The sequence below is a fragment of the Mercenaria mercenaria genome, chromosome 17 (assembly GCF_021730395.1).
Source record: "Mercenaria mercenaria strain notata chromosome 17, MADL_Memer_1, whole genome shotgun sequence".
NCBI classification, from domain to species: domain Eukaryota; kingdom Metazoa; phylum Mollusca; class Bivalvia; order Venerida; family Veneridae; genus Mercenaria; species Mercenaria mercenaria.
The window spans coordinates 34469096-34481381 of NC_069377.1; the positions used below are offsets into that span (position 1 = coordinate 34469096).

The following is a 12286-nucleotide window of genomic DNA, read 5'->3' on the forward strand; positions in this document are numbered from 1 at the left end:
TGGTGTGCACGTCTGCGTGCTGTGGGTTTCGTTTTGGGGAGGCTGCGTGTTTGGTACGTGGCATTCCCTGTTTGATATTTGTCTTTGTTTTTTTGCCATGTGGGGTGTATAAGCATGAAAACCGTCTCATTTCATGCAGAATGAATTCTGAAAAAATATGATTAGACCACTCGTTCTACACGAAATTGCGCCAAAACATTTGAAAATTAGGATCTACATGTATTTATTATGGACTTCTTTCGACTACCCCACGGAAGTACATTTTCGACCGAATTACTGACCTCGTTCCATAATGATAATAATAGAGGTGCATAAAGTTTGCATCATGAAAAGATTTGTGGCACACAATTGTCTGTTCGACCCATCAGGTGTTATTTACATTATAATTAAGCCCAAGGGACCAGACAGGGAGCTTGCGACTTCCAGTTATTCGTGTTCTAGCCATCCGGAGTCGAACAATATACAGTATATAAAAAATAAGATCGGGACCAGATGGTGAGTTCGAGTGAACAGGTGTATTCGAGCGATCCGGTTTCGAGCCAATGAGAGTCGACTGTAATTTATACAGAAAATCAGAAAAAAAGAGTAATATTTACTACATGTGCATGTAAAACATCCTTTGGAAGCACAAAATCCAACTTAACAATTCAATATGAACCTGGTTTGATCGAGACAAGTTCATGAGAGGCAATTCAATTTGAAACATTCCTCAGTCCCCTATGAATATTACGACACTGTAAATACTAACATGTTATAAGAACAAGAACATGCACACTTTTGTAATACAGGCACTTGCTGCAGTTTCTTGTTTGGGAGATGGGGCAAAAAATTCCCAACAATAGAATTTGTTCAAATTTTGTATATGAACACAGTTTCAAGTTAGAAAAATGCAAAAACAACCGCAGGTGACCGTGCTTGTTCAGAAGTTATCTGCCCTTATAACTTGATTTCATTCACCTTTGCATATACAAGGGCAGACAACTCCTGAGCAAGCATGGTGATTTTCGATTGGTTTTCATAGTTCTGTTATGCCACATGCGTCCTTAAATGTGATGTAACAGTGCATACAATGCATGAAAATTAAAACTAGATAATAGGCTTCTGAAAACGCAATTAAAGATTGACAGGTCATCGTTACGGGGTCAATTTAACAAACTTATCAATGAACCACTGAAGGTTGTATAACGATACCCCCACAGCGAATCATTCGCACAACAGTTTAGCCGAACCCAAACTTGCTCCCCAGCTCTTAACTGGGTGACCACGGTAGCCAATCTTTGGTCATGGTATCCATTAACTCCATGGCCGTATACTCTTGCAAGAACATGCCCGCCCTTAACGATGTCTGCAGCAAACAAGGATGTGGCGGGTTTATAGTTGCTTAAGATAGAAGCCGAAAATATATACAAGCCAGCTTTGGGGGCGGTAAAAATGCCATGGTTGGCGCTGTATCCATTCCCGATGTTAAGTAAGACTGTACTAAATACAATATGTTGATATTTTCCAAGATGAGGATATTCTCCACCATCCCTTACAGCATGAAAAGCAACAGGTTTGTGACACCCTGAAAAATCAGTAACAATTATAAATATAAACAAACCGGATATATCGGCATTTCGGCAGACTAAACAATACCCCTGTAACACTGCCATAAAAACTTGTTTTACAGCTTCAGAATGTCTGTTAAGAATATAAATTTTCGAATTGCATAGGAATATGTACAAGTACTGTAATATCATTAATTTTCGTAGTGGGCAAATCTAGATGGATTTCACGGTTGAGTCAATTAAAAAAAAATCCAATGAATAAGAAAATTCCAATTGAGCCTTTCTTCACAATTTGATATGCATGAATTGAAATCCTCAACGAAATGGACGTTTTGACCAAACCACAAACTTTCATGCCCACGAAATTGATTTTTAAGTGTTTCACAAAACCTGCAACTCTTTGCTAATAAGTATGTTACCTTTTCCCCTTTTTAAAGTTGTCTCACATTATTCTAATTAATCCAAATTGTAAATAACATTGTCAGGTTTTAAAGAGACCCACACATTTAAGGCGAAAAATATTTTCTCTCAAAATTCCATAAAAAATGAGTTGTCTAAAAGTGACAAATGGTTCAAACTTATTGACATAAAATTTTTGAAAATAAATAAATAAATAAATAAATAAATAAATAAATATTTTGCAGAAGGTAATAAACCGTTGCAAAGCTTCTGAAACAACGTTCAAAATTTACATTCTTCTAGCATTTTTACCAAAATTTAGTTTTTATTTTCAATCACTTAATCATTTTTCAGTGCCAATTTAACATTCTCCGCTTAACTTAGTGGCATTGAACATGTAGCAAAATTTCACTAAACCTGTGGGCGAGTAGCTTGAAAGAAATATCAAGGAATACTCACAATGTTTAATCGTCCTTTCCAGTCCAGTTACTTTACTGATCAACTGATTTACAATACCAAAAATGTCTTCTGTATCACCCATGGCGTCTTCTGATGTATCGTCCATGGTGGAATATGGTCCCAGTGAAGTTTCTTCACGTGCATCAATCGACTATAAAGTGTCAAGGTAATTAAATCATACAATGTTTGATTTTGAAATTATTTATGTAATCATTTATTTTGCAAGCAAACAATAAAGGAATAACCTTTTTATCATGTATATATTGCACTGGTAGTAAGTTGCTTTTTAAATTTAGGTCTTATCTTTTAAGTAAAAGCAGCACACGCTTTAAATAAAATAAAGAAGAATATCCACCAGGGGAATCGACATGCAAAATCTGCAACTGATATCAAGTAAACGTCGCAACGCACGCACGCACAAACGCACCCCACTCTCCCCACACACGCGCGCACGCACACACGCACGCAAGCACACGCGTGCACACAAAAATAAAAGTACAAAACTGATAAATAAACAAACAACATGGGCTTGATCTATCAATGAAAAAATCCGTTTCATTCCAAATTACTTTTTCAAAAATAACATGAAAGTTTGGATCTCTTTGAACTGGTTATGTGTAAATAAAGTAAAAAGAATGTTAATCTAACATACCTTCTGCAAAGTTGCCATAACTATTGACCAGTCTAGTAGATATCAACACCGGAGAAGCGGCTAATACAAGCAGAAATATTACTGAACACATCCTGTATGTATATACACCACCTGTTAAACATAACATGAAAATATGGGTCTAAAATAGATCTTGTATCGAGTAATAATCAATATGAATGACGTATTCAAAGTATATTGTTTCGGCCAATTTTGGCCTAAAATATAATCCCGGGGTGACGGATATTTTAACAACATGTATTGCAAAGGAATCGTCTTAATAGAAACAGGAAATATTGAGCACAATAGTAAACCAAAATACATAGTTTTCAAGGGCCTCCGTGGCTGAGTGTTTAAATCCGCTGCCTTCGAATCACTTGCCCCTAATTGATGATGTTGGTTCTAGCCTAATTTGGGGCGTTGAATTCTACACGTGGGTAAGCAATCCAGTTTTCCGAAGGTCGGTGGTTCTACCCAGGTGCTCGCCCGTGATAATTAGTGCACTGATGCACATCCTCTACCATTAAAAGCTGGAATGTCGCCATATGAGCTAGTGTCGATGTGATGTGAAACCAACCCCCTCTCCACCCCCAAACCCCAAGAAAAACACAAAAAGATCCACATATTTTTCAGCAGGTGAAATGATGATACGGCAATATTGAATTACTAAATATGCGTATTAATAAATATTTCTTCGTTGCTTCTTGTTTTTTGTGTTAATTTAAATTTTAATACTTTTTGAAGCCAACTACATTCTCATTATCAAATAGTTAAGTTTAAACGTATTAAATTGTATATGAAAATAACGGTAATACTGATCATAAAACCGCAAAGTAAGTAAATTTATTACCTTTCAGTTGAACTGTTTTCTGGCGAGGAGACGATGTAGAAGTGTTTGAATGTTATTGATATGTCTGCAGTCTATGTCTCCTTTTTAAGTACTGTCTTCCGATGACGTGACGGAGGCATGTTCATGCACTAAACTCGTGCATTGCCAATATTGTAGCATTTTTTACACATGACTTATATTGACCTAAAATGCTATTCTGCTGTCTCCTTTCCATAAGTTTTATGTTGGTAAACGTTAACGGCATCTTACTTTTACAAAAAAAAGAGAAGATATTTGAAATCAGTAGATACTAAATGATTTATCTTTACATGTAATTTTATGTTCTTGTTATCTATATAGTGTCAGTTTTTCTCCCTAAACATTTATAAATGTCCTCATTGGATGTCTAATTGCTAAATACTGACGTAAGATAAAAGACAAATGGTTAATTGAATAAGTTTTAGTATGAAGCAATGATAAAATCTGTTTTGCTACGGTCTGAGAGTAGAGAAAAACGGTTAATGCCAGTAAATGATTAGCTTTTGGTAGATGAAAGTGCTTCCGTGTCCGAGCGGTTAATGTCCCTGACTTCGAATCTCTTCCTCATCCTCTCCCGAATGTTGGTTTGAAATCTCATTTCGGCTCTGGAATTCTTCATGTGTGAAAGGCATCTAGGTCGGCTGTTAGAATTATCCGGGTGCCAGCATTTGCCTGAGATAATGCATGGATGAGCACCTTGGGTCTAGTTCCACCTCTGAAAGCTGGAAAATCCGCCTGGATTAGCACATGGGGTATTGCTCCACATAAAGCTTGACTTTAACCCCAAGAAATTGTTGATTGCTGAAGGATGCATTGAATTCTATTTATTTGTCTGAACGACGACTTATGTATTTTTGTAAGCATGTTCTATTGATACACTTGGATAATGATAATATATTAAAATAATTTTTAAAGGTATACTAGACCCCATTTCACATTAAAATATGAACAATTACAACATTGTTTATATAAACATAATTTATATTAACAAGTTTGTGTGTATGAATAGTACTATGCATGATGTTTGCAATACTACAAACAAAATACAGGTATAGCTAAACGCATGTGTGTTACTATTAAAAACTGGAAGTTTTTATTCTTCTTAAAAAATCGACTGCTAGTGCAAGACACCTAATTATGATTGTAGCTCTACATGCTAACTTATGTTATATATTTAGTAGAGTTAAATAGATCAGATGATGATTGACTACATTTGAAGTAAATATCTAAAGCTATAATATTTAGATGGCCATTGGATACCTTTAACTGAAATCAGACACTTAACAGCAAACAAGGATATGTTTACGATGGATGTATAACTGCATACTTAAGATAAGGTACAACAATGAAGTATATAAATGACTGTGCACTTAAGATAATGTACAATAATGTAGTGGCCACAAACATCGGGCATGAACATCCTGATAAAATTAAGATTGATAAAACTCCTCCAGTTAAAAGGATATAATCAACATAACCTTGAAATGATATCTGCGTTAAGTGGACAGGACTGAAAACTGGACAATCCATTGATTGAATACGTGTTTTATAAAAAAAGCTCTTGTTCTTTTTACGTTTACTTCCACCAGTAATGGATTACTTTAGCAACTTATATTTTAACAACCACTCAGACGCATGAGAGAGACTGTTTTAAACGTATTTTGCAAATTTGTCATATACTAGTTGTACATTACCGACATGAAAGTTTTGGTAGAGTAGCTATTTGATACCGCATAAAGCTCCCCTCTGTATAACACAACTTGGGAACTGAATACTTTAAATCCGAATAACCCTTCCCGCCCCTCGCGGAACTTTTTACAAAATGTATATATCCACATTTCGCATAGAGTTGTAATAACAATATACCCATTAAAATAATAGCACAGAAAACACGTCATTGGGCAAATAAAGGGCCGTAACTTCAAAGTGACGTAGGCGATCGTGTAGGTTAACGAATTCGGCCATTCTGACCAAGTGTGATGAAGATGGGATAAAGGCTTGCAACATGGTTTGAAGTTGAAGAGCGTACAGTGCTTATTTGACAAAATTTGGCAATTAAAAGGCTTTTACTCCTAGTGTCTAGGCATGTCTACTGGTTACCAAGATTGTCCGAATCATAATGTATGTATATGAATATTCTGATCATGTTTGGTGAAATTTTGATATTGGCAAATAATTAAGGAACAACGTTTGGATTCGCTCAAAGCCCGCCGCGGGTCATTTAGTTAAATAAACTTCAAGCAAAGCATATTATACATGTTTTTGTAAGATCACGCATTTTATGCAAAAGCCGGACATTTGTTATATTCAGAAAGTTTATGTACCCTAATTTCTATGAATTTATGGACTGTGTGTGGAAGTTGGGGTGGGGGGGGGGGGGGGCGGGGCGGGGGGGGGGGCGGGTGCGTGGACGGAGGGAGGGAGACAAGAACTGCAAGAACTAAAATGTTCACTTCATATTGAAAAAACTGGCATCAATACTTGAGCTAAAATATTTCATATATAACATACAGATTTATATATTTTATCTCACTGACGGTCTCAGTGAACACTAGCCTGTTAAGTTTTCAAACCAAATACACTAATCAAATCTTGTAACGCTTGTTTTACCGATATTTTTGAATTACTTTATTAAAACTTTTGAAATTCTACACACAGAGAAAATATATATTTTAATATCATGTGAAAATTACAGCGAAACCTAGTTTTTCTATCAAAATAATAGTTTGAGTTTTAGCTCACCTGAGCACGAAGTACTCAAAGGTGAGCTTTAGTGGTCGCCCTGTCTCCGTCGTCCGTCGTCGTCCGTCCGTCGTCAACAATTTGACTGTTAACACTCTAGAGGTCACATTGTAACGAAACTTGGTCAGAATATTACCCTCAATACGATCTTGGACGAGTTTGATATTGGGTCATCTGGGGTCAAAAACTAGGTCACCAGGTCAAATCAAAGGAAAAGCTTGTTAACACTCTAGAGGTCACAATTTTGGCCCAATCTTAATGAAACTTGGTTAGAATATTACATTCAATAAAATATTGGACGATTTTGACATTAGGTCATCTGGGGTCAAAAACTAGGTCACCAGGTCAAATCAGAGGAAAAGCTTGTTTACACTCTAAAGGTCACATTTTTGGCCCAATCTTAATGAAATTTGGTCAGAATAATACCCTAAATAAAATCAAGGAAAAGTTTGATATTGGGTCATCTGGGATCAAAAACTAGGTCACCAGGTCAAATCAAAGCAAAAGCTTTTTAACACTGTAGAGGCAACATTTATGACTGTATTCTCATAAAACTTGGTCAAAATGTTAATATTTATGATCTTAAGATCCAGTTAGAATCTGGGTCTTGTAGGATCAAAAACTAGGTCACCCGGTCAAATCAAAGGAAAGGTAGTTTACACTGTAGAGACCACATTTATAACATATCTTAATGAAACTTGGTCAAAATGTTAATCTTGATGATCTATAGCTGAAGTTTAAATCTGGGTTAGGTGGGGTCCAAAACTAGGTCACCTAGTCAAATCAAAGGAAAATCTTGTTAACATGCTAGAGGCCACATTTATGACTGTATCTTCATGAAACTTACTCAGAATGTTAATCTTGATGATCTTTAGGTCAAGTTCGAATCTGGGTCATGTCAGGTCAAAAACTAGGTTACGGGATCAAATCAAACGAATAGCTAGTTAACACTTTAGAGGCCACATTTATGACCATATCTTAATGAAACTTGGTCAGAATGTTAATTTTGATGATCTTTATGTCAATAGGTCAGGTAAGCGATACAGGGCCTTCATGGCCCTCTTGTTTCAAATACCTCAAACCATTTCTTAAAAGTCGCAAAAGGAGTTGATAGATCATTTGCATTTAGTTCATTCGCTCAATTTTTTTTATGGTTACTTGTAAATAAAATTTTGTGTCTAAAATCCCGATTACATAGATTAGTACAGTGATTTACTTAAATTTGTATTGTTTCCAGCACTGGGTGCTGGAGACCTGCCGTCGGCTAGACCGGAAATAGTTGTGACATAAATTCAAGGGTCTCCCCACGATAAACAAGTAGGACTTGTTAAGTGTAATCTATCGACCTGTACATACGAAATTAAAGCGTAACGCCAGTGGTAACAAGTAGCTTCTATTTAACGTAAATTTTATTGTTTTAGAAATAGTACCTTGCTAGAAATTTTGAACAATAAGCTCAATTCGTTTGCCTGCATTTTCGACGCTGTGCAATGTACCATATAAGTACCCGACTCAGTAAAACTAGTCATAAAATAAAAAAAAAAGAAACAACACCACAAACACAGCCTGAGAGCCACACATTTGCGTAGTAGATCCACAACAAAAAGAAGAAGTAACTGAAAAATATTATAGACGGGTTGCTTCAAAAATCCAACAAGTACATTTTATTTTTTTGGAAAATACAGACAAAAGGGGAGGAAGTGGTAGGGGATAAAAAGGGTGGAGTTGTGTGGAACAAGGACAAATATTCAAAAGGGGAAGCTACGTTCCTTTATCACAGTTACCCTACAACGTAAACAACAGCAGCGAAGATAAAACAACACACACATGCACGCACGCACGCACACACCAACAATGGGAAAACCAACAATCGGGCACCACCTTCGGATTCCGGCAGCCAAAATAAAGGTGGACACAATAACTTATTCACAGCAAAAGGGGTGGGGATTTCAAAACAACGAAGCGCATAGGAGGAGTGAGGAAAAAGAGGAAAGAAATGCCAACAACAAACAGATAACAAACGCAACACAAAATCCGAGACGGACAGAAAACAAGTTAAAAATAGGGGCACCGCCTTGGAACGGTCAGTAACCTATATAAAGAAAACTGGGGCTTTAAACGCGTTAAGAGCATGCCAAACTCGCATTTACCCAACCTTAAAGATTGCTGTTGTGATACTTAATAAAATCTGTAAAAAGATCTCTTGGAAGCAAAGAATGCAACAAAAAACAGAATAATAGCAGACGTGGTTTGATTTTGTCTGTTCATGAGAGGTAATAAAATGTGCAACAACTCTCACGCCTCCTAGCACCGGCTTAAGCGGAACTCTTTTATAAATCTATTGAATATATAACAATATATAAGAAAATATAACAAGCCGAAATTAAAACAAGATATTTTGTAATTCCGTATTATCATAATTTATATCTCTTAGCGTAGATAAACCTTACCATGTGAATAATCTTCATACAAGATATTCTAGCCAAATCAAACCTTTAAACAATATGAAATGTATCATTTTGTGTGAACAGTATGTTGATAAATTCTAAGACATTTTCGTTACATTCGTCTAAATTTTAAACTCAAGATATTCATTTTAACACTACCGAAAATAAAAAAGTAATCACACTTTACCTTACCGAAGCTGGCACCTTTTTCTCGCTGAGAATCAGATTGAATGTCCCTTACAAAATATGCAGATGCTGTTCAAAACTGAATATTCACCTGGTAAGGGTTTGTCAATTTTTCTGATGAGAACAAACAAAAAATTAAAAATACTTGTTATGCTGTCAAATATTCAACCTCAAGTGAAAAATGACAAGTTAACAATCACCTAAATAGTGTAAAAATATGAGAAAATCGTAAATATTAAGAAGAATGAAGAAAAACGGGGAAAAATAACTACCCGGGAAGTTGAGACAACAATAGCAGACGATGGAAAAACGTGAATAATTTCATATCTCTATTAAATAATGGTCAAATCGGTATAAGACGACCGTTGTTCTTCATCCGTACAATAAAGTAAGAGTGTAGAATGACAGTAAAGCAATATACCTTTTCGGCGGAAATGGTAATGTACACGACTACGTATATGTTTACGTACTTCGATCAATTTCGAAGGGTTTTCTAAAAACATTGGACACATTAATTTTCAGCGAGTGTACATACAAAGTCAAACAGAAACGTACGTAGTAACAAGTTAAAACATAGCAAAAGTTCCTTCTAGGGTACATCTATATAGATATATCATGATCATCTTGTAAAATTTTGGTTGCAATGTCTGTTTAAAATATTGGTCATCAGTGTGCGGAACCCCTGGATCGGACACAAGGAGAAGACCATTCTATCTTATTGACATTCTCTATCCTCCCGTTTAATAATCAGGGAGATAGTGATGCAGTGGTAAGCAGTTTAGACTACAACGCCAGCGACCCGCGTTCGATTAAAGGACCCGGATCTATTCACGTTGCGGCTGATATCACGACTAGTGTTCAGTGCTGGGTGATTTTACTTCAATTTAGTACTGTATCGGTCTAGACTGGATGCTGTGGAGGTAAATGACACATGCCGTGAGCTCGGCTGGAAATAGGTTGTTCCATCTATTCCAGGTGGGGACTTTCGTCGACAAGAAACTTATCTTTAAGCCCCCCACCCCCTCCTTCCCTGGGGGCGTTACATTTTGCATCAAGAGTGCGTTTATTTCTGTACCAAAAAATAAAAATTTGAAAAAAAGAACTATGTTGTTTTATACTGCCCACAAATGTCAAGTAAGTATTTACGCTAACATAAATTGTTAAATCCTGCAACAAAGTAAATACGTAACCACCTTCAGTGGAGTGAATACGGCAATAAGAGTACACTCTGACACGGCCAATCCATTTCTACATGTTGCGTAAATTTGTTGCGCATAATTAGAGGGTCAAAATGGGGTTTGTTTTCACATATTGACCATGCATTCGAAGGTAAAGATAATATTTACCTTGCTGTTTTCAAGTAAGTAAATTTGCTGATATATGTCTATATGTTTACACTTATGTTATGCTCTTCAAGAATGGAAGAAATAAAAGAATCAATCAATCATCCTATGTTATCGGCGGATCGCGTTCAGTCAGAGAGTCGCCTCAATTAGGAAATAATAAGTTTAACATCAGAGGTTATTTCTAAGGTCACGGAGTTTGATTGGCCAGCTTGTAAAGTTAATAGCTTTCGAGGTCAGTTGCTCAGTCAAGTGCGACTTACCGGCCCTAAGTGTTCCTTCTCAAAGAAAGGAACGAAATGTCAGACACAATCGAAACGTCGATAAGCAAAATCAGTTCTTCCTCAGGTTGTCTAACTCAGATGTGCAATGACTATAATGCTTGGTATTAATATGAACTAACGGAATGTTATTCGTTGTTGTCTAGAGAACAGAGGCATGATGTTGATGATTTATATCCAGATTTATTTCATTTTAATGAGAACTGGAAAATGAGCTTGAAACGACAGTTTTTCACGGTGAAGGATCGACGGATGACGGATACCGTATGCCTCAGGGGTCTTCGACACCGGGGGAATAAAAAAAACTGATGGTGGTTTTTCTGTTCAGATTGAATAATTACGGGACGGCCATTAGAAAAAAAAATGAGGAACTTGGCCTGTCAGATTTTGCTCAGACTCATTTCCACTTCATTTACGTACATAAAAACTTGGTGAGAAACATCTATTTACGTAAATTTTACAATAAAACCAGGAGAAGCATTTTTTATGCGTCTTTGCAAACCATAATTTTAGTTCTTCTGTAAACAGTATCATATAAAAAATAAACATGTATAAATGGATAAAAGCAACAGGTTATATGCAGTAAGAACTTATTATTATGTAAGCTTAAAGGTGAAATTCTTACATGCCGTTTTTACACTTAGTTTTAATCGGAAACATAATTACTGCATGGGAAGCAATATATATATGTGGATATCCTTGTTGGAATAAAAGTCAAATTATAACAAAACTGTCTTTCAAACTGTAGGATACGGAACGGAATAAAATACTTGTAGTTGTTACGAGCGAAGCAAACGTATTATTTTGTGTGATATCTAGACCATTCGCTCGCTTCGCTCAGTAGGGAGAGCACAGATCTACGTAACGCGGGATCGTGAGTTCGATCCTCGGGCTAGGAGTATGTGATAAAAGACATTATGTCTTAAATAATTTGTCCTCCACCTTTGATTCATGTGGGGAAGTTGGCAGGTACTTGCGGAGAACAGATTTGTACTGCTACAGAATTCAGGAATACTGGTGAGGTTAACTGCCCCCCGTTACATGACTGAAATAGTGTTGAAATACGGCGTTAAGGTAGTTCTGCACGCTCGGAATATTTTCCCCGCAAGTTGAATGTAGAATTTGATTAAACCCTGATATTTCTAAACCTCAGAATATACTTAAAGATCACCAAATAAAAAAGATAGGGTCGTGTGCTTGAACTTTGGCTTAACTGATTTGAAAAATCAAGACCTCACGCAAATTTTCATAATGGGAGTCTGTGGGAAAATCGTAACTTTCATAACGTTTTCGCGAATAGAAATGAATAATAAATAATTTGATGGCTCCTAGTTTTTAGCTCACATGTCACAAAGTGACAAGGTG

At 36.3% G+C, this 12286-nt stretch overlaps 1 protein-coding gene across 1 annotated transcript; it reads right to left on the reverse strand.

Annotated features, from left to right (window-relative positions):
* Positions 1 to 580: 580 nt before the first annotated feature.
* On the reverse strand, positions 581 to 4023 carry LOC123537313 (complement C1q-like protein 4). The gene is made up of 4 exons (XM_053527650.1): positions 3905 to 4023; positions 3058 to 3168; positions 2406 to 2556; positions 581 to 1564 (listed from the first exon to the last, which is right to left on the reverse strand). Exons 2-4 carry the CDS (start codon positions 3073 to 3075, stop codon positions 1143 to 1145), a joined length of 591 nt encoding a protein of 196 aa, XP_053383625.1. The 5' UTR covers positions 3076 to 3168; positions 3905 to 4023; the 3' UTR covers positions 581 to 1142.
* Positions 4024 to 12286: the final 8263 nt, after the last annotated feature.

Excerpts from the sequence above, each read along its gene's own strand:
- LOC123537313 (XM_053527650.1), bottom strand. Across the intron at positions 1,565-2,405 it reads GGAAAGGACGATTAAACATT|GGTGTCACAAACCTGTTGCT; the intron begins GTGAGTATTCCT and ends CTGATTTTTCAG.